At 41.6% G+C, this 20,938-nt stretch overlaps 1 protein-coding gene across 3 annotated transcripts in view; it reads right to left on the bottom strand.

The window, feature by feature from the left end:
- Positions 1-20,938, bottom strand: part of kcna4 (potassium voltage-gated channel, shaker-related subfamily, member 4) — a 48,762-nt gene that overhangs the window by 26,932 nt on the left and 892 nt on the right. Inside the window, exons 2-3 of one of the 3 annotated variants that reach the window (XR_014873129.1) lie at positions 7,553-20,938; positions 1-7,522 (exon numbers count right to left, since the gene is read on the bottom strand). The exon at positions 1-7,522 is cut by the window's left edge and continues 12,163 nt beyond it. Coding sequence is in view for 1 of the 3 variants with exons in the window: in XM_085154227.1 (XP_085010353.1) it covers positions 18,180-20,279 (2,100 nt within the window). In the remaining 2 variants the exon portion in view is untranslated. The other 2 variants (XR_014873127.1, XM_085154227.1) reach the window with 2 other exon arrangements.

Raw genomic sequence — 20,938 nt, 5'->3', positions numbered from 1 at the left:
TGCTTTGATGTAGTTACTTACTAAGGTGGAAAGTTTTCTGTTTTTTTGTTTTTTTCTTGTTTGTTTGTTTGTTTGTTTTGTTTTTGCTTTGTTTGCCTTCTCTCACCCCAACCGGTCGCAGCAGATGGCCGCCCCTCCCTGAGCCTGGTTCTGCCGGAGGTTTCTTCCTGTTAAAAGGGAGTTTTTCCTTCCCACTGTCGCCAAAGTGCTTGCTCATAGGGGGTCATATGATTGTTGGGCTTTTCTCTGTATCTATGAAGCGCCTTGAGGCGACATTTGTTGTGATTTGGCGCTATATAAATGAAATTGAATTGAATTGAATTGAATTTTATTATTTGCTTCGAGCCCTGTGTACAGGAGCTGCATGCTAAAAGATCTTTTGTTAAAAGGGTTGGCGTAATAAGCAAATGCTTCAGCCAATACCTTTTGATTAGCCTTGTCTCATGCTTTCTTGCTTTGTGGTAAATCTTTGTTCTGTCTTCACTGAGATTTGAATGCTAATCAATAAAAACATATCACTACGATGACCTGGATGACTGAGAACCTTCACAGACATACTTCAATGTCTAACCAAAACCACAGCTTTTCCTAACTTTAACAAAAGGCCCTAAATTTTTTTTTGTTTTTTCAGCTGACCCTGTAAGGGTCTTAGGATCCCTCAAATGCAACTTGGATTGGAACTGTGACCATGCAATGGCTAAAAAAACGAAGAAAGAAAAACAAAGAAAAACAAAACAAAAGCAAGCAAACAAAAAACTAAAATCTATGAATATAATCCACGTTGTAATTATATCCCTGTCACATTACCGAGAAAACTAATTAGCAGGACGCAGACATGATTTCTTGAAGAAAAATGGACTGCTGGATACTTCACTTACAGTGATTCATTTGTTGGCCGGCTGCTGCTTTGAATTAACTTTTGTATAAAATCCTTTCAGCTCTCTTTCTGTTTACACTGACTGAAGCCTGCAGGGAGAGCTGATGGACACAGTGCACCGTGATGTTTCTGTTCAAACTCTACTTTAACCTCAGCTAGGCAGCGGACTGTAATTCAGGTTTTAAGCAAACGAAGTCCGAGAAATCTCACGGGACATGATGAAATCAGTGTGAAACGTCTTAAGCATTTTAAAATTTCCCGTTTTACAAAGATTTAAGGCAGCTGCAGGTAAAACACATGGCCCGAAAACCAACATGAATACAATCACCAACTGTGCTCTGCTGCTGAAGTAAAACACCCACATCAGCCATTCATGCATTCATTATCTCTAACCAAACCAAGGACCTTCTTGCTGTGGGATGATAGTGGCGAGCACTGAGCCGCTGCGCTATCCCACCTACATAATTTAAATACATTATGTTGAATCCCATGCAAAGAGGGACTGTACGAGGGGAAAGGAGTGAGGAGCTCATCTAGGTACTGACAGATGTTCATTCTGACACTGATGGGTGAAAAAAAATTGGCTTTGTCCTGAAAAGAGCCAAAGACAGCAAAAGAGCAAGAAGCATGAACTCCAGCTACTGCTCTCTGCAGTCCACAAGCACCCAGATCTTTTATTTAAATAAAAGTATGTGAATGCCACATGCACTTGTATGTGTAAAGCAGTCATTAAAGCTGGCACATGATTTTACTGTGCACCACTAAAAGTTTAACATAAAGAGACAAAAAAAGAAACCCAAAAAACTAGTAAATGTTCTGTTTTATTTCTGGCTTCTGGATTTTTCTTCAGAATCTGTGTACCGAACATCTGTAGAAGTTTTAAAAAGTTAAGGACACATCTTCCGTGTTTAAATGATGACTGGATGTCTGTTTGAATCTGATCTGGCATAACTGGGCACAGAAATCATTTATATTCACACAGTGAAAATTACTGTTTGTGCCAATCTGCACCCATCGCTCTCACCTCGAACCTCCTTCACTTACTGTAACTCGAATCCAATTGATACTATGCAATAAACATTTAAAAATCAAATCGTTTACATGGATCAAGATGATGTGTGTGTGTGTGTGTGGGGAGGAGGGGGGGTGGTCTTGGTCTTTGCAGACCATGAAAGTGACTCATCCTCATGTAAGCAAGTCAAGTCCTGGCATGCGGATTGGTCGCGTACAGCGCACGCACATGCACATACACACAAATGCACGCATGCACACCCGATGAGATATACCCCAGGCCCTTTAGAGCGAGCATTAGTCACTCCACATAAAAGCATCTAGTCACTCCAAAGCAGGAGAGCAGAGAGAACGAGTGGGAGACGAGGTCTGTAGAGGTCCGGTCACGGCAGCCATTTTCCAACACATTCAAATGCTGCTCGGGCAGGACAAAAGCCGAGAACGCTTTAATGTTACAGAGTCGGGCTCAAGTTTACATAATAGCGATCAATAGAACAGGAGACGCCCCCTGATCCAGGCTCATGTGGGATTTGTGTTTTCATTGTCCACACTGAACAAACTGACCACAGGGTGAAACTTGAGGTCATCTGACTGTAATTGATGTTGACTGCACACGTGGCACACTTACGTAACTGTATATTACTTTTAACATTTGTGGTCGCTACACCATCCAGGACTAGTCAGAAAGCTATGTGAATCAAAGGTGTGCATTCAGTTCTGCACAACTCTCTTTCGGTTTGAATTCGAGCCCCGAGTTCAGCTGTCTTTGTTCAATAGCACCGCAAGTGGGTGATACTCTCTGAATCTGAAATGCCTGTTAGATAATGGTGATGAACTGCTTATTGACAGTGCTATCAAACAGTGTAAGATGTAATCACTGAGACATTTTGTAAAGCTGCTGGTATCTGACTGAGCAGGAAAAATGCAGAAATGCAAACAGGTTTCGGGGGAAAGCAGTAGAGAGATTATTAGTACTCTAGACTGTGCGCCGTCATATTGTGGGTGATGAATACATTTACTGCTCGGTGCAGTGAGATTTCTAACTGCAGACGCACGTTTTGTAGGACAAGTCACTAAGCTGTAGCAAACCACACAGCACACAGCTTTCCAATTAATGTACAGTATACGTAAAATGACTCTCGCTAGGAGTGCACGAGGCACTTTTTTTTAGGGTGTGCTTCTGGTCAGTTTACCACCCGAGTGGAAGATGTTCTGCTTTCAACCCTGCAATGCAAAGTGTAAAATATTACATGAGTTTTGAAGATATCATCATTGTTATTTTTTTCCCCTGTGAAACCAGATATCCAATCAGACACATGCAGTGCTATTGCGAGGAATAAACGCTGGACATAGCAAAACTGATACAAATTAAAACTCATGCATGTACATTTTCGTAGCATTATGTTAACTGTAACATAGTGCTACAATTAAAGCACCCACAGGTGCAAAACTACTGAAAATAGCTTAATGGTTAGGGTGGAGTGGTACCCTGGCTGTGTGGATGTGTGTTTTTCCTGTGGGTATTCTGGCTTCCTGCCACAGTCCCAAAGACATACATGTCAGGTTAATTGGTAAATGACCACCAATGTGAGGTAAAGCGCTTCAAGAGTAAAAAATAAAATGCATATTAAAGTATAGTTAAGGAAGTGACTTAGTTTAAAGAGCCTTGGAAAATGTGGATGGATGATTAGACTGAGCCACACACACTATGCACCAGTCACATATTTTTAAATACAGCTAGAACTGTTCAAACGAATTCCCTTTAAATCATCAAAATGTGTTCCTTTTTTTTTTGGTAGAAGTAGGGGATGTCTGTGTTGATTGTTCAAAATATATATAATCTAGCAAAAACATTTCTTCATTTATCAAAAGCAAAATGTGTTTGGTTGTACCTTGCTTGCCCCTAGTTTTGTTGCGGTAATGAAGCACTCTTTTGATAACTACTTAAAGTTGTCTCTTCATCTGATTGATCGGCATGAAGAGTGTTGTAAAATAACATGTGCTATGTCCACGTCTGAATGTCTGTGTCTATCTTAGCCCCTTCAATCCAAGCACCTTTTTAGGTACACTAACTTAAAGCTGCATTAACAGATCATTGGGAAATGCTTTAAGTATATTAAACAAGCCGACAAATATGTGATTTGCAACAATATTAGCTCTGATAACGCTGGCATGCAGTTGCCCCTTTCACGTCTATCCCCTCACTGGAGTCATGTGTCTGCCCAGTTGATAAATTCAAGCCTGCTATTTCCTATCCTTTGCTCTCTTTGAGTCTTTGACTTTCTTCCTCCGTCTGTTTTTAACTTTGCCTTGCTGCTATCTGTTGCTTGATTGCAGTATAAGTGATTGATGAGAGCAATAGAGCCATGTAGACAATTTGCAGCTTTTGTGGATAAATCAATTATCTAAAAGAGGCTAGAAAGTTGCACATCAATCCAGCACGCACATTGCACACAGTAATTTGAATCAATAATGGAGAGCGTGCAGCTCTTTCGGTTTTCATATAATATTCCCTATCATTAAATTAAATACATAAGGTCCAGCAGGCTTAGTCTCCAGAAATATTAAGAAACACTCCTCCACACTGCTGCTTTAACACGATTAGGTCTGCATGAAAAGCTACTATGATATTTGTTTTAACATGTTATGTTGCTAATGTTGGGGCTGCGTGACGCTTCAGAAACACTTAATACAAAGCTGCAGGATCAGTTTATGCTGTGGGCTACAACTGCAGTGTCTTCACTGCGTTAAAAGGGTAGCGAAATTTAAATGTGCCCTGCAATATATATGTGTGTGTGTGTGTGTGTGTGTGTGTGTGTGTGTGTGTGTGTGTGTGTGTGTGTGTGTGCATGTATATATATATATATATATATATATGTAGTAACTACAAGTGTCATCTCATTTCCACTCTAATCTAATGAAATGTAGACACTGACATTGTATTAACATGATGCACTGCCTGACCCTAACACCACCTTGTCATCAGGTTTCGTTTGTCCTATCCACTCAAGTCCACTCAAGGAGAATTTGTCTGTTATCTAATCGCGAGTAGCTTGTAGCATTTAGACCAAACAGTTTCGACAGCGCACTTTAATTGCACCTCTGACCGCCGCTAAATGTATGAAACACAGAGAAAAATCCAATGAATCAATGCTTTCTTCCTGACAAGCAAATGCACTGGCATAAGACAGACAGAGTCTTATGTTTAGTAATTGCAGCAATGATTTTAGTGTAATCTAGTCTAATTATAATGACATGTATGTACGATTTCAAGCCTAAAACCAGTATTTGGCATATATGTTTGTCCATTTCAGTGCTGACATGCTTGGAGCAAATAACAGTGAGATAAGTCCACTTTGGCAGTACTTGTACCTCTTTAGTAACAGAGAACATGGTAAATGGTAAATGGACTGATTCTTATATAGTGCTTTTCTACTCTCCCGGAGTACTCAAAGCACTCTATACAACACGCCACATTCACCCAGTCACACCCATTCTCACAAGCACTTCTATACTTAGTGCTATCTAACTACATTCACACACATTCATACTCCGATGGACGCATCGGAGAGCAACTTGGGGTTAGTATCCTGCCCAAGGATACTTGGCATGCAGACTGGAGGAGCCTGGGATCGAACCTCCAACCTTCCGATCAGTAGGTGACCTGCTCTACCTCCTGAGCTACAGCCACCCAGAACACAGAGACATCTGGCCTAATGAGATGCTCGGGTTTCCCTGGGTTTGTTTCTTGTAACTGGTTTCAAAGACAGCTGCAGCTCTGTATACGGTCAGGACTTCAACCAAGTCCCTTATCTTATAAATATGAACAAAAAAAATTGCAACTTCAAAGAGCATTTGAAAAAGTTAATTATGTTTTACTCTTGGACAACTTTCTGTAGATAATACTGACTTTATATGGTGATAAAAATGATATGAACATTATCTGCTGTTCTCTACATTGTGTATCACCTTTTGTGGCTGATCTCACAGTTGTAGCCTCAGAAGATAAAGAGCCTTATTGCACCTTTAGGGTATAATGGCTTGTCACCGTGGCATTACACAAGCACTGCTGCGCGCACTTGGCTGGCAGTACGTATTTGTACTCTTGTCATTTCCAGTCTTGATCTTCATCAGCATCGTAACTCTGCTGACAAATTCTGTACTTTAATGCAACTGTACAAAAAGTGACTGATTAAAAAGGGTGAAAATGTATCTTTATCTACCTGACATTTGTGGCACTGATATGCAGAAAAACATACAGAATGAAAACGGGAATTAAATGCTTTTTAAATAGCTACGTTAAATTAAAAAAACAAAAACAAAAACCTTGAAATAGAAGTGTATATAAGTGTATATTTTACCCCATTTCATTTCCAATGTGTCCAAGCATACTGTCTTCTGATATTGGTAATTTTTCTTAACTGTTTGGGAAAATAAATCGACCTTTTTTGGACTTCAGAGAGGTACATGTAGTTATCTTTTGGTCCAATAATTAGCCCTAGGGGTTGCATTTGTGCATTTGTACCTAAACGGATTTTCAATGTACAGCTTAAAATTCTTTAACTTTGAATATTAATGATAAAACTAATTGTAATTCATGGAAACTAATAAACAGCTAGACATAAAAACCAGAGTCTCTATTATCTGATCTAAAGGAACATTTTTAACAAGCGTTCTGCTTGACAGTTGTAGTTTGTGTAGCAGTGGCCACATATTTAGTTTCAAAAGTTGAGAGCCTAAGAAGTACAGAAATGAAATCTCGAAGTCATCTGACAGCAGAGTAACCTTTTTATTAGCACTTTTTGATTTATTAGTATTTTTAAACAGTGATGACACAAAGAACACGAAGAATTACTGCTTCCTCTAAAGGCTAAGTTATTAGATTATAGCCTAAGGGTTCTCAGATTGCGACAATCCAAACACCATTTCTGTTTCCAAATATAAATGAAACTTAAATTACCCACGTACGGTTTACAATACAATCTAAAAGTGCATATATGACTATTTGTCAGGCTTGCCCTTCAGTGATTTTCTGGCACATGCTGATGTGTGTTTCTAGATTTCCACAGTTGATAAACAGCATCTGCGGCCTCTCAAACGTTTACAGGACCAGCAGGGCGCCCATCCTCTGTTCACCAGCTCATCTTCACAGGGAGCAGAAGAAAAAACTTTTTTTTTATGGTTGAGCAGCTGCTCTATTTAATCAAATCTGAAGCTTGTTCACAAAAAGCTGCAGCGCTGTGGGGTTTTAGGTACCACTCTGGAAAATGAGGGGTGAAAAAAGCCTCAACTTGATATGACAAATCTTTGAAATGCTTACCTTTCCCAATGCCATAACAAATCTGTAATCCTCTGTTGCCCCAGATTGACTGTGTGTGACAGCAAACTTCATCAACACTTTGACCCCTCATACCTGTGTGTACACTACAGGTAAACTGGCCATTTAAATACTGAAATATTAATCAATTTTTTTTTAGAAAGTAAATAAACTCTGCATTCGAACAAAATGAATTGAGAATTTTATATTGCAAAGTAAAGACCCTACAATATAGAAAGAAACCCCAACAATCAGATTGCGCCCTATGAGAAATTGGTGACAGTGGGAAGGAAAAACTCCCTTTCAACAGGAAGAAACTTCCAGCGGAATCAGACTCAGGGAGGGACAGTCATGTGCCGCGACCATCTGGGGGTGAGCGGAGGAAGACAAGACAAAAGAGAGACATGGGAGAAAGAGCCAGAGCTTAATAATTTATCAATCAATCAATCAATCAAGGCTTTATTCGCCACATGCAGGTTGCCCTGCAGTGAAACCGCCCCCGCCCCCCCGACCTTACACACACAACACAGACATCACATGGTGATACAGGTCGGGTCGGAGATCGGTAGCGTTACAGAAAAACACTGAAATATACACTACAATGGGAAAGTACAAGAGGAAAAAAAGTGACCTCTACTCATGCTGGACTCCTGGGAGGACAGCATGAGAACAGGAAACAAAAAAACTCCTCTGCACAAAGAGCACATAAATGTCCACAGCACAACATTATGGAACACGTGACAAGCCACAGGGTTGGGTAGGGGGTGAGGAGTAATCCGAAGCAAACACAGCAGCCATCCTGCCCAGTGCGGGCCCAGACCCGCCGTGTTCTCCAGGAGGTTGTATTTATCCGCAACACCTTAAAGGTCGGTCAGTGAAAATATTGTCATTAAACCAGTCCGTGGTGCAAAAAAGGTTGGGGACCGCTGTATTATACCATAACTAACGGAGGTTTTGGGGTCATGTGGTCCAGCTCTAAATATAAGTTTTATCAAAAATTAATATTGGCACTTAATATCTGCCACCTGAATCAAAACTGTTAGCTGGTTCCATAACAGAGGGGACTGAAAACTACTGAAAACTGGAATCAAAAGTAAGCCTGTAGTCTGAGCACAAAGTGCTCTGTTAGGATAATAAGGTACTATGAAGAGGACTGAAAAAACAAAACAAAAATAAAAACAAACCAGCTTTTCTTTCTTTTAAATGCTGAACATGCAACAAGCACCATTTTAATAACTGTAAGGCAATAACATAAACTGTGGGCGGCGAAATCCAATATGGAAGCATATGAGTAATTAGCAATACAATCTTCACGTCTAGAGTGAAGTAACACAATAAAGCCAGAGATGCTGTCAGATTAATGCAGCCAGTTGGAAAGAGGGTATACAGTGGAGGGTGCAGAGAATCAGGTTGCTATTCTTCAATAGAAGGACATTATGTAACTGCTACATGGAAACCAGAACCTGGTTTAAACTTACAATAGAGATGTAATCCCAGGTGTGTTTTATTAACTGCTCCTGTCCAGTGGGGCTGTGAATACAGCGGATACATGGAAAACTGGAGGAACCCAACTGTCTTTGTCTGTGAAATGCATGATGGGCTGGAGCAATTAGGATGTTGACATGGATCAATTAGCGAGTCAAACCTGTTCAAATGGTTGTTTATCACGTTAAATAAAAATAAAGGTAGTCTACAGTGATAGCAATGCCATATTAACCATTGTTAATTGTTTAATCTTTTAAACAATATGCTCTGATAAGTAAAGATTAGCAATACTCTGGATTTGTCTGACTAAAAGCGAAACCGCAGCACAAATACTGTTGTTATTGCAAAAGTTGGTTTTACAGCTTGCTGGGCTGTAAAAGTATTTCATAAGCTTCATCTCGAGTCGGTCTAACAATTAAAATCAAGTGCATTCTTTATTGAACCGTCCATTTACAATAAAAGATAATGAATAATCTGAGATGTTATCCAAAACTGTACTTTGATTACAAATTATGCTGAATAGCTCAGAAGTACACACAGTACAATTAAAATATACAGCAACCTCTCTCCAGTTGGAGGCAGAGTGCAAGGAGTTGCAGCAACCATCTGGTTTGTGATTTTCAACAATTTATCCCAGTTCATAGCCACAGTATCACAAACAGACTGCATGGAATTGTCAACTTGACCCCATTAAATCAAAAACTGATAGCAGACTGATTTCGTGTTATTGGCATTTTATCACCATGTTGATACACCAAAGTCACTTTGAATCCAGAAAATAACTGTGAGTGCTTATTATTATTGGACATATGCACAGTAACTTTGTCCTGGTCTCCCAACACCGTTTTCCACCTACCGTGACTCCAGCCTTGGTGTGATATGGAACACCGCATGTAATCTTTTTCACTAAGAAGGGTATCATTTTGATCCATTCATAATGACTCAACACGAACCTGTAAGGATCATTCAGAAGTCATGCCAGAACATACCCACCATTTGTAAAGCTGTCCACTGGGCTCAATTTGACCTTTTGTCAGATCATGTGATGTATGGTTGACACCACTGGGTTAAAGTTAGTAACAAACTAACTTGTTATTCATATAAAAACTGTTTTAATAATTAAGATTTGTTTTGTTTTGTTTTTACTCTCTGGGATACCATCACCATAGCATCATCACTCTGAGCCTTTATTTCCAAAACTTCACAGACTTGCCATGCTAGTTGCTAACAGTGTCGGTCAAATTACTTGAAAAAAGTAATTAGTTACTAATAACTGATTACTTCTCCAAGAAAGTAATCCTGTTATTTTACTGATTACTTATTTTCAAAAGTAATTAATTACTTTATTACTTAGCTATTTAGTTACTTTTTAAAAACATGATACACAATCTGAAAATATAATGAAGCTATAGACCTTTCAGCCCAATTCTACTTTTTCTGCATAATCCATCATATAAAATTGAATCAAATGAAAAGGTCTGTTTTTAAAACTTGTTTTATTAGTTTTAATGTTTTAATTTTATGCACATTGCATCAAGCAAAAATGTAATTATATACAACGGTCTTTGACTTGAAGAAATTTGTTTAACATTTAAACCTATTTTCTGCATACTCCAGCATATAAAATAAAATATTTGTGTGTTTACATTCACTCTTTCAAATAGACGCGAGTAAAACACAGCAAAAAATAAATAAAATCAAAGACAGCTGCACTGAGTCCTGTCACTCTTAAATCTATTTTCACGTTTAGCAGGAGTGTTGGGCCGATGCCACAGTAATCACGTCAATGGGGGGATCCGGGGGTTTCTCTGTGAATTTCACATTCCCGTGGCGGCTTGCTAGGGACTTGCTCAAATTTGAAGTTTAATTTTTCAATGTAGAAAGAAGTTTTCCTCCCACGCAGAGTGTACAGCAGACGCTAATGTTTTTGTCACTTTTTACGGAATCAACTTAAAGTAATTAAGTACGTTCATCCTTTAAACACTGCACGGTCATACTCTCTCCATATTATCTATTGTTGATCTGCACACGTCTGTTGCTGCCACGGGCGTCGCACGCTTGTACTTCATTGTCATGAGACACTATCACAAACAAAATCACGGTTTAGTAACACAGTTACGCAGCATGCTTACCAGAAAGTAACAGTAATCTAATTACTTTTTTGCAATAGTAATCCCTTACTTTACTCGTTACTTAATCAGAGTAATCAGATTACAGTAGCGCATTACTGCCATCTCTGGTTGTTAGGCTATGACTGGATAAGGTTTGTTTGGGGGAGGGGTTCTTAACAGCAGGTAAACTAACCCAGAAATGCTAATCAGGCTTCTTTGCTTGATTAACAGAGCACTTCTTTTCTAATCTTTTCTCTGTCAGCTGTCTGTCTCTCAATTTTCTCTGACCAATCGATTTGGACGGCAGCTCAGCAATACCTTGTTAACAGCCTTCCTGAGTTTAAAGTGATTAATCACTCCTGCATTTTTTGAACTATTTACTAATGATTTTACAGGAACATAGATTGAATTCTTTTTTAACAAAAGAACAACAATTATCACAAATACTCGCACAGTGACAACAGCTGGGATCGTCTATTGTGCACGCCGGCTGACAGCCTTTTATCAGGCCTGATTAATGTATTGGCAAGACAGATGAATGGAGAAGCATTCCAGCCTCATGAAATTCCACTCTGTTGTTTGGTTGTTTTCTCTTCTTGTTGCTCTGGATACTTCAACGGAAAAGATTTTATCATTGAGGCATGATGGCTGGTCTATGAGAAGATTATTTCCCATAATTACTTAAAACAGCAAATTAAGGATTCCTTTCTCAAACAAGAAGTCACTATTGTGTTGTTCCGGTCTACGATATTTTGACACATTAATGATTTTTTTTTCACAAAGTCATTGCATTTATTTAAAAAAAGAAATATGCATGTAGATAATGTGGAAACTGCGGGAAGAATAAGAGCTTTTACTCTTCAAATTCCAAATATTTGGTTACCTTTTTTAAAGGAAATGACATACACTGAAAATTGTACACATCACGGTTTGTTTCACTTATTTTGGCTGATAAGACATGTCCTCAAGTGATTGTGTGGGCAAGTAGATATTATTTTTTTGACAGCTTCCCATCTCTGCCAGGGCATCCCACTTTACACGGTGATGCTAAGGGAATGCACTTCTTCACACAGAAGTCACCATTCTCACATAAGTGGCAAATACAAAACATAAAAAGGGCTTGTTTAGGTCGCTTGTTGTAATCACATTACAGGAAAAGATGACTTTTTGACCACTGTGGCCACGAAGCATGAAAATACGAGCACTCAAACGTGTTAGCGACACATAACAAAATCATGGCAGGTCCATTCCTTTGATCGGCAAGTGGAGTGAACTGGTGAGAAAAGGCAGCTTTGCACTGGCAACAAGGGGAAACGAACGAAGACAAATTAAAACTTGGATGCCAGCAATGCACAAATATAAAACTGAAGTGAAATGAGGACTGAGACTAGTGGCGACTAGTAAAATCACTGCATGCCACGCTAAGTATGGCAGTTTCATGTAGCCCCCAGGATAGTTCCACCCACCTTCAGGCTAAGCTGAGGTTGAATCAACTACTAAAAACAAACTTTCTTTTATAAATGCAAAAACAAAAAGCCTCTGTACTGAGCTATTACAGTACAACCAAATATTAAGCAGATATTAAATTTCACCATCAGTTCCTACTTTATTCATTTCCATAATTTCTGATGTCATACTCACAATCAGAGATAAACTTGGCTGCATCTGTTTCACGGCCTTCTTCTGTGCCAAAGGCATTACATAAATTCAGGACACGTAGTTTGAATGGCTGTGTAATCAAGCTACTGTTCCCAGAATAAACATTAGTTTGTAGGTTATATGCCAATTATAAGTCATAATAACATCATTGCTTAGTAACATATTAGGTGTTATAAGGTCGTTAAGGTATTAAAATAGCATCATATAAGCTGAAAGCTCAGGTTTCAGGCTGCTCTAAACACTGCTTTTTCTACTCCTAGACCTTCATGATGTCACAGAAAGATACCCCGCCCACCTGCTATTCACACTAAAATATTTTTTTTCATACGCAGGTGATCTGAAGAGCTTGATACCACCCACTACTCAATGCTTTTTATTCCACTTGACATGCTTTACTGCTAATATAGAGTATCTGATAAGTTTTCAAAGTAAAAGACTGAGTCACTGCAGATTAGGTCCTGAAACTTAACATCCTGAAATTCAAACTTCTCTAGTAGAGTCCAAGTATAGAAAATGGAGATGGAAAAGATAAGTCCCATTTAAGGTCAATAAATATTTTTTGAACCTTTTGCCTATTTATTATACAATTAAAAGAGGAACAATTAAATATATTTAAATAAATAAACATAATTTAAATATAAATATATGTAATATTTGCTTTGTCATAGTTTGGTCTTCATTGTAAGTCAGGCGCTCAGTCTGAATATGTTTTATCGGTCTGTCATTGACTATCTTTGATATGTTCCCTGCCTCTTGCCCAGTGTATTCTGGGATAGACTCCAGCCCTCTGTGACCCTGAGTGGGTATAAGCTGATGTAGAAGATGGATGGATGTCTTGGCTGCAGGTAGAAGTCATTTTCCAAACAGCTAAATGAGCCATTTGTCACAAGGGTCAGCCGTGACTTTGACCTATGGTTGTCAGCACAATTTGGCTTCTGTTATGCAGAGCAGGTTGTTTCAGCACAGAGGAGTCAACTCTCACACAAAATGTAGACAATGGACTCAAAGGTGTGAGGAGCTAAAATCAACACATCATTTAAAACAGAAACCCGTGCGACAGCTGTTCCAAAAAAACCACCAAAAGACTGAGTACCAATCGATTATTCTTAACCATGGGCTGGATGACTGAAAACCTACACAGACATCATGGACGAGCTAACCACTGGGTTAGATTTCCCACAGAAGAAAGGCCACACACCATACCTAAATGCATTTGCAATGTTTTCACTGTTTCTGAAAACTATTGGGTGCAAACATTTGTGGATGGAGAGGAGGGGCAAGGAAGAATGGAGAAAGCAGGGGCAATGACACGCAGGAAACGATCGGAGAAGACTCGAACTGCGGCCCCTGCAGCTCATTTGGTACGTGGGTTTCTAGCTTAACCACGTCAGCTCTAGCAGCACCAAAAAAAACCCAATAATTTTCTAATGCATAAAACATATAAGAGAATTCCATCTTAAAAACCAGACTATTTCTAAATAGGAACATAGCCCTCGCTCGGTTCTCCTGTATGTGTGAGCAGAAAGGTTTAAGAAGCACACTGGACAGGTCACCATACTATCACAGAGAGACAGACAACCACTAATGCTCACGAGATGGCGTAATGACCGTGAAAGCCATGGACAGAACCTAGCAAGTTGTTGCAACTGAACATATATTGTTCTCGTTAGGAGGCAGCAGTGATAACCACCACACCACCGTGCCACCCTGCTGTGCTAAATTTGGATGTTGTAATTTCTTTCTTTTTCACTTTTGACAGCAAAAACTATACTTTGCTCTGATGTTGTCTTTTTAAAAATAATTCACTAGCTGGGTCCACGTCCTCATTTTGAGTTGGTCAGCGTTTTAGTAGGTAAAAGTGAATACTTTGACATGAATTGAGCTGTGGTTTGGCAGCCTGGCAGATCCCCATGTACTAAATAGGAGTGAATTAGTTGAAGAATGGAGAAGAAGGAGGGAGGGAGGGTGGGGCACGTACACGAGAATGAACAGATTGCAGAACTAGGGGAACCTATATAGATGGCAGCCAGAAGGAGGGTGACTGGAGGCGTGGTCCTGCTCCTGAAATTCAGATACATAATCTCCAATAAAGTAATAGTTTGAGTCCAAACTATTACATTAGGTTATGCAATATTAAGGTTGCATAAAAAAAACCACCTCATCCTTTGTGTTTTAGAGCTGCACATCAACAAGCGCATTTGTAGTGAACTTCAAAAAGTGAGCAAGATTCAGAGATCCTACTTGGCAGCCATGCGCGTTTGCCCGGCTTTGGCTCTGTATAGCAAAAATGTGACCACTAGACTGAAACGCTGCGGTTCACTGTTGTTTGTGCAGTGTAGTACACAGGAGCAATGTAGACAACATTTATCAACAAGCACTCCATCGGCAGTGGTATAGTAGTATGGCTGTATTAGCACCTCTTACACGTGTTGGGCTATTATTAGTTCTATCATCGGTAAAGCTGTTGGATTCAGTCAAATAATTAACTTTAAAATCCATCTATTCATATAATGGATAAGAAAAGCAAAACGCACCCCTTTATAACAGAAGCAATAACACTGGAAAAATCTGATGCAGATGAGATTACTCAAACTATTCGCTGATTGCCAAAAATGGAAAACTTTGAGTTGATAACCTCATCTCATCTGTACTTCCTGTTCTTACATAACCAAATCTGACATTATGTGCCCCTCCCTTTTATGTTCTTTGGTACAATAAAAAAGTGTACATAAAGCAATACCTTTTGAAAAACAACCATAAATAACTCTCACTTGGTCACATGGCCCAGCCATATGGTTTAAATCTGCACTACAAAGACTCCCCCAGTACGTGGCAAAAGCACTCTATGAACAGTACGAGTCGCTGAGCTTCCATGGCTCAGGATGACACATGCCGTTGCAGTCAACTCAGCAGCTACAAGCCTTAAAATATGCCTGACCCACACACTTTGCATAAAAAATGTTTTGGATTTTGCCTCTTGCCATAAGCCACATTATGTAAGTGCAAAGTGTGAGGTATCAAGAGGAGATGGCTCTGTGCCAGGAGTGTGCTGTGATGCTGTGGGTGCAGGTGTTGAGAATATCTCGCGTGAAGAGTTCCTCTGAGGATAGAAAGCGCTCCGTGAGATAAATTATCGCATGCTGATGCAGTGTTAGCATGCAGAGGAACGCTGAGAAGCAATGACAACGAGTGGCAAGGTGTCTGGTTCGAGTTTATGAATACAGACGCATTTAGATTTGACTTAAGATGGGAACTGAGCGTTGATGTCTTAGCACCTTTTGATGCATTCTGTAAGTATTCAGAAGACTGAAAAGTCTTGAGACAATCAACTTTTGTTTTCTTGACTTTTCCCAGCATGCAACACAGTTTTTAGAGTTTAAACAGTTTTTTGTTATTTGTTCTTACTGCACTACTTCTCTATTGGAAACAAAGGCCTAATGTGCCTAATGTATACATACGCGGTAAATCACTTCAAATTTTAAACACAAAGACGTGCTTTAAAACTTGTAGTACTCTGCTTTGATTGCTTATTTGAAAAGTTCAACTGCTTGGCACAGGATGCCTCTTACTTCTCTAAGTTTGACTTATTTCTTGTGCATTGGAAGCTTTTAGTTTCCACATCCCACTCGTGTAAATGGCATATTTAATTTTGACTGGCTCTCAGACTATTTGATGTCACACAGTCCTGCTTGTGCATCCATGTCCTAAACTAAGATTTAGTGTAAGCACTCAGAGAAACTTTCCTCCTTCAGCAGATGGTTGTAAAAACATCCGTCTAATGCCAGACACACACACACACACAAGCACGCACACACACAAGCACCCGCACATTCAAGTGAGGAACTTATTTCTTGTTTTTTTCCTCATCTGAAAAGTGAAAACTGCGATTTAAAAATCTTTAACTAAAGCATTTGGAATTATAAAAGCAGCAGTTCAGTATATAACAAAACAGAACAAGTAAACAAGTAAAATGATCTTTTGATGTGCAGCAAAGCAGGGAGTAAATTCTGCAGCACTTTGCCATCATACTTAGAATTTAGTTTTGCAGAAACACAGTTTCTGGTGTTAGATCTTTCCAAATATTTGGCACAAATTCACAGCAATCTGACTTATGTCACCTTATTAGTTTTCCAGTTATTGGTTTTGCATATGACACTTGAACACAGCTTAAATGTTGTACAGCAGAAACATCAACTGGCCACATGAAGGCTGGAAAAATGTGCGCCACATTCCTCCAGCGTCTACAGGGCTTTACGCACGCGCATTCACGCGTGCTTCTGTTGTCAAAGAAACATGGGAGTGTTTGAAAATAAAAGTGAGGGTGTAGTGCTCGGAATGAAAGTGTTTTTCTCGAGATGGGACCTTGTTTAGTGGCATATATTTTCCATTAAAAACATGTGACTGGCGCTGTTTTGATGATTACAAGGTTGTTGTTTTTTTTTAAAAAATCATTTTCACACACAAGCTGTGGGCCACATACCTTGGAAGACATCCACATCATGACGATCCTCCGAGCTCGCAGATAATCGCAGTCCTCTCGGGGGGGGTGAGGCGGGGTGGGGGTGGGGGGGTAGGAATTGTGCACGAAGTCCAGCAGACAGGAGAGAAAATTGCTCGCAAGCTCCCTTCCAATGAGTTTCCACGATGAGTCATTTTTGCTTTAACTTTCCATCTGCCTCCTTGTAAAGGGATATTGTCATTTTGAGGTGGTTTAAATGAAACTGGGGAAAACTGCTGTCGCCGAGGTTCCAACAAGCATGTCCATACAAAACCTGGGGCGAGTCATTTCTCCAGCCATGTTATAAACTGATGATTCCTGTGCTTAGCTCTCGCAGTGGGTCAGCAATACAAGGCTTTTTTTTTTTTTTTCTTTTGGCCTGTTGTGGAAAAACATAGTTGTGTAGGTGTCATAGAAATAATTGTAGCCCTGGTTTACTAAATGCTGTCTTATCAGTTAGCTTTTCTTTAATGTTAAATACTGGAACAGTTACAAAAGACTTATCCGTATTTTCGTTTCCAATTTTTTCTTTTTTCTTTAGTTTTACTGGCAGCATATAAAGGGGGTTATTAATATCCTTAGTCTGCTCTCTGTGAGGAAGTTGTTCAAACATTCTTTAGCGAAGTGGTCAGAGGATTACTAAATACGCGCCACTTTCATGGCCTACAGCTTCTGTCTCTGAATACAAATCTGTCAAAACCCAGCGCAAAAAAAAAAAAAATCTACATTAGTGCAAACAGATTTTGAACTTTATTGCATAACAGCAAAAACGATCATCCCTATATCTGTTATTGACAGATGAAACTCATAAAGTGCGAATGCATAGCCTGTCTTTACTGGAATTTCAATTTGATGTCAGATTTGGAAGCCCGCACAGCTTAGATGAACAAACAGACTGGTGTGAAGATGGTTTGGGGGAAAGGCTGCTGTTAGAGAAGTGCGCGATGGTTAAAAACAGGAGAAAGAGAGAGATGAAGCATCACAACCTGCCAATCAGTGGCATGAATGTGTGTGTGTGTGTGTGTGTGTGTGTGTGTGTGTGTGTGTGTGTGTGTGTGTGTGTGTGTGTGTGTGTGAGGCGTGTTTCAAACTTGTGTTGGGGAAATGAGGGCGGGAGGGGGTCACCTGCTGTTGGGCAGAAGTGATGTTCAAAATTATCTTTATAGGGCGTGTTCTTCTTCTTCAGGAAAAATAATTAATAATAATAAACTCTAATTGTAATCACACGTCAGTCTGAATGGATTTTGAGTTAGTACTGTTTTTTCTGCTTATGTCTGTGCCGTTTCCTTTACTGGGGCTCTTGTCCAGCCCGCAAAGCGACTCCGTCACCCCCTCCTCCATTTCCATATACTCCGCTTTGTCACCGAGCGAGGAGCCAGAGGGCGAGCCTTTGAATTTTCTTAGAAAGTCAGGGAAGTACGGGCAGCCCGGGGGCATGCTCTCCACCACCGGCGACTGGTCCTCGTTATCGGTCTCCCTGTGATAAAAGTAGTTGAAGTTGGACACTATGACCGGGACCGGGAGCGCAATGGTTAACACGCCCGCGATCGCGCAGAGGGAGCCCACTATCTTCCCACCCACAGTGATGGGCTTCATGTCTCCGTAACCCACTGTGGTCATGGTCACTACAGCCCACCAAAACGCGTCCGGGATGCTCGTAAACTGCGAGGTGGGTTCATCCGCCTCGGCGAAGTACACCGCGCTGGAGAACAGGATGACACCTATGACCAGGAAGAAAATGAGGAGGGCCAGCTCCCTCATGCTGGCGCGCAGGGTGTGACCCAGGATCTGCAGCCCCTTAGAGTGTCTGGACAGTTTGAAGATGCGAAACACCCTGACGAGGCGGATTATTCTCAGGATGGCGAAACTCATCGCGTGCTGTCCGTTGCCCTGATGCTGCGCCAGGTCCGTGCCGAGAGTAATGAAATAAGGCAAAATGGAAACAATGTCTATGGAGTTCATAATGTTTTTAAAGAAGTGAGTTTTGCTCGGACTGGCAAAGAAGCGAACTATAATCTCAAACGAGAACCAGATGATGCAGACCGTTTCCACGACGAAAAAGGGGTCGTTAAAAGGAGTAAATCCGTGATCGGCTTGAGAGGAGTTGTTTCGTGGCTGTAGATACTCTTTGTCATCCCTGAACTCCGGCAGCGTCTCCAGGCAGAAAATCACAATAGAAATGACAATAACAAGGACGGACACGACCGCGATCCCCCTGGCAGGGCTCGAGCTCTCCGGATACTCAAAGAGCAGCCAAATCTGGCGCTTGAACTCATCCTCCGGCAGAGGTTTCTCCTCCTCTTTGACGAAGCCCTCATCCTCCCGAAACTTTAGTATCGCCTCCTCCCCGAGTTCATAAAACTTGACCTCCTCGGAAAATATGTCAAATGGGACGTTGACTGGTCTTTTTAAGCGCCCGCCTGACTGGTAGTAGTAAAGAATGGCGTCGAAACTCGGTCGGTTCCGGTCGAAGAAGTATTCGTTCCTCAGCGGGTCGAAGTACCTGATCCTCTTATCCGGATCTCCCAGGAGCGTGTCCGGGAACTGAGTGAGCGTCTTGAGCTGAGTTTCAAACTTCAGACCCGACACGTTGATGACAACTCTCTCGCAGCAGCCGCACTCGCTGTAAACGTTTTCGTATCCGGACTGGGGCCGCCTGTCGGTGATCGACACGGTCTCCTCCTCATCATCCATGTTGCACAAAAAACTCGACCTTTTGCTCCCCCGGTCGCCCCCGCCCCCCTCCCCCTCCTCCTCCTCTTCCTCTTCCTCGGCTCCTTCGGCCTCTTCCTCCTCTATCATGATGTCCTCCTCGGATCCGAGCAGAGCCAGCTCGGAGTGGCGCAGGTCCCCACCGAGAGTGCCCCGGTTCCGTCTCCAGCGTCCGACGCCGCGCTGCTTTTTCCGCTCTCGGACAAATCTCTGCTGCTGCTCGGGCTCCTGCTGGTTCTGTTGCGAGGAGGAGGTGGAGGTGGTGGAGGTGAAGGAGGAGGGGGAGGGGCGCGAGGCGGTACCGCCGCTGCTGATGTTGGCGTTCGCGGAGGAGGCGGCGCGAGACTGATGCTGGCGGTTGTTAAGGAGATGAGCGCTCGAGGAGGTGTTGGAGGTGGACCCTCCGACGCCACCGCAGCTACCTCCTCCTCCTCCTCCACCTCCCTCCGTGCACGTTCCACCTTCGGCAGCAGCCGCTGCGGCCGCCGCTCTGGTGTGGGCAGCCTGGCGCTCCCTCTCGCGCTCCCTCTCCCGCGCGCGAGCCTGGGCATATCCGTAAGGCAGGTGGCTGTTGCACCCACCGTCCGCGCCCACCATGGCAAACTCCATTTTAAGTCAGTGAGCGCTTCGGTCCGCGGACGCTTACAGTAAGCGCTCGCGCGCTGTGATGTGGACGCAGACCAGAGGACAAAAGTTGCAGCTCAGCGCGCGCAGGGAGACAAAATGAGGCATGAAGCCTCTCGACCAATCAGTCGTGAATGCGAGAAAGTCAGAATAGCAAACACACCTCAAATGGGTCCATGCTGAGCGAATCCCATGTATCCTACTTACATGATACTGATTGCCATCTCTTCCAGTTTAGATACAGCCCCCCCCTCCTCCGGTATTTTCATGACATCATTACCATATCCAAAAGAAGAAGAAGAAGAAGAAAGAAGGAAAAAGATCAGATGTAAAGGCCGGTGGCATAGCCTGTTACGCAGACGCTCGGTCAAACTTGCAGCGCCCCTTATTTGCTCAGCATTGTAAATCACCAAGTCAACAAGCGACACCTAAACAGTCTCTCCTCGGTTCCTCCGGTGCCCATCAGGTGGTTAATTTCTCCGCGAGGCGGGCTTGCGCCCGAATGCGTCTTTTGATCCTCCCTGGTCACTCATGGTTGCCATTTTAGGACGAGTTTAAAAAAGAGAGAGAGGAAGAGAGATCTCCGTTATTTTATACAGCTCCGGTGAATTTGAAGGACTTTATTCATCTGACGCTCTCAGGAG

Source organism: Neolamprologus multifasciatus, chromosome 1, assembly GCF_963576455.1.
Source record: "Neolamprologus multifasciatus chromosome 1, fNeoMul1.2, whole genome shotgun sequence".
NCBI classification, from domain to species: Eukaryota; Metazoa; Chordata; class Actinopteri; order Cichliformes; family Cichlidae; genus Neolamprologus; species Neolamprologus multifasciatus.
Note: the sequence above shows the minus strand (reverse complement) of the source record. Positions and strands in the feature narration are given on the sequence as shown.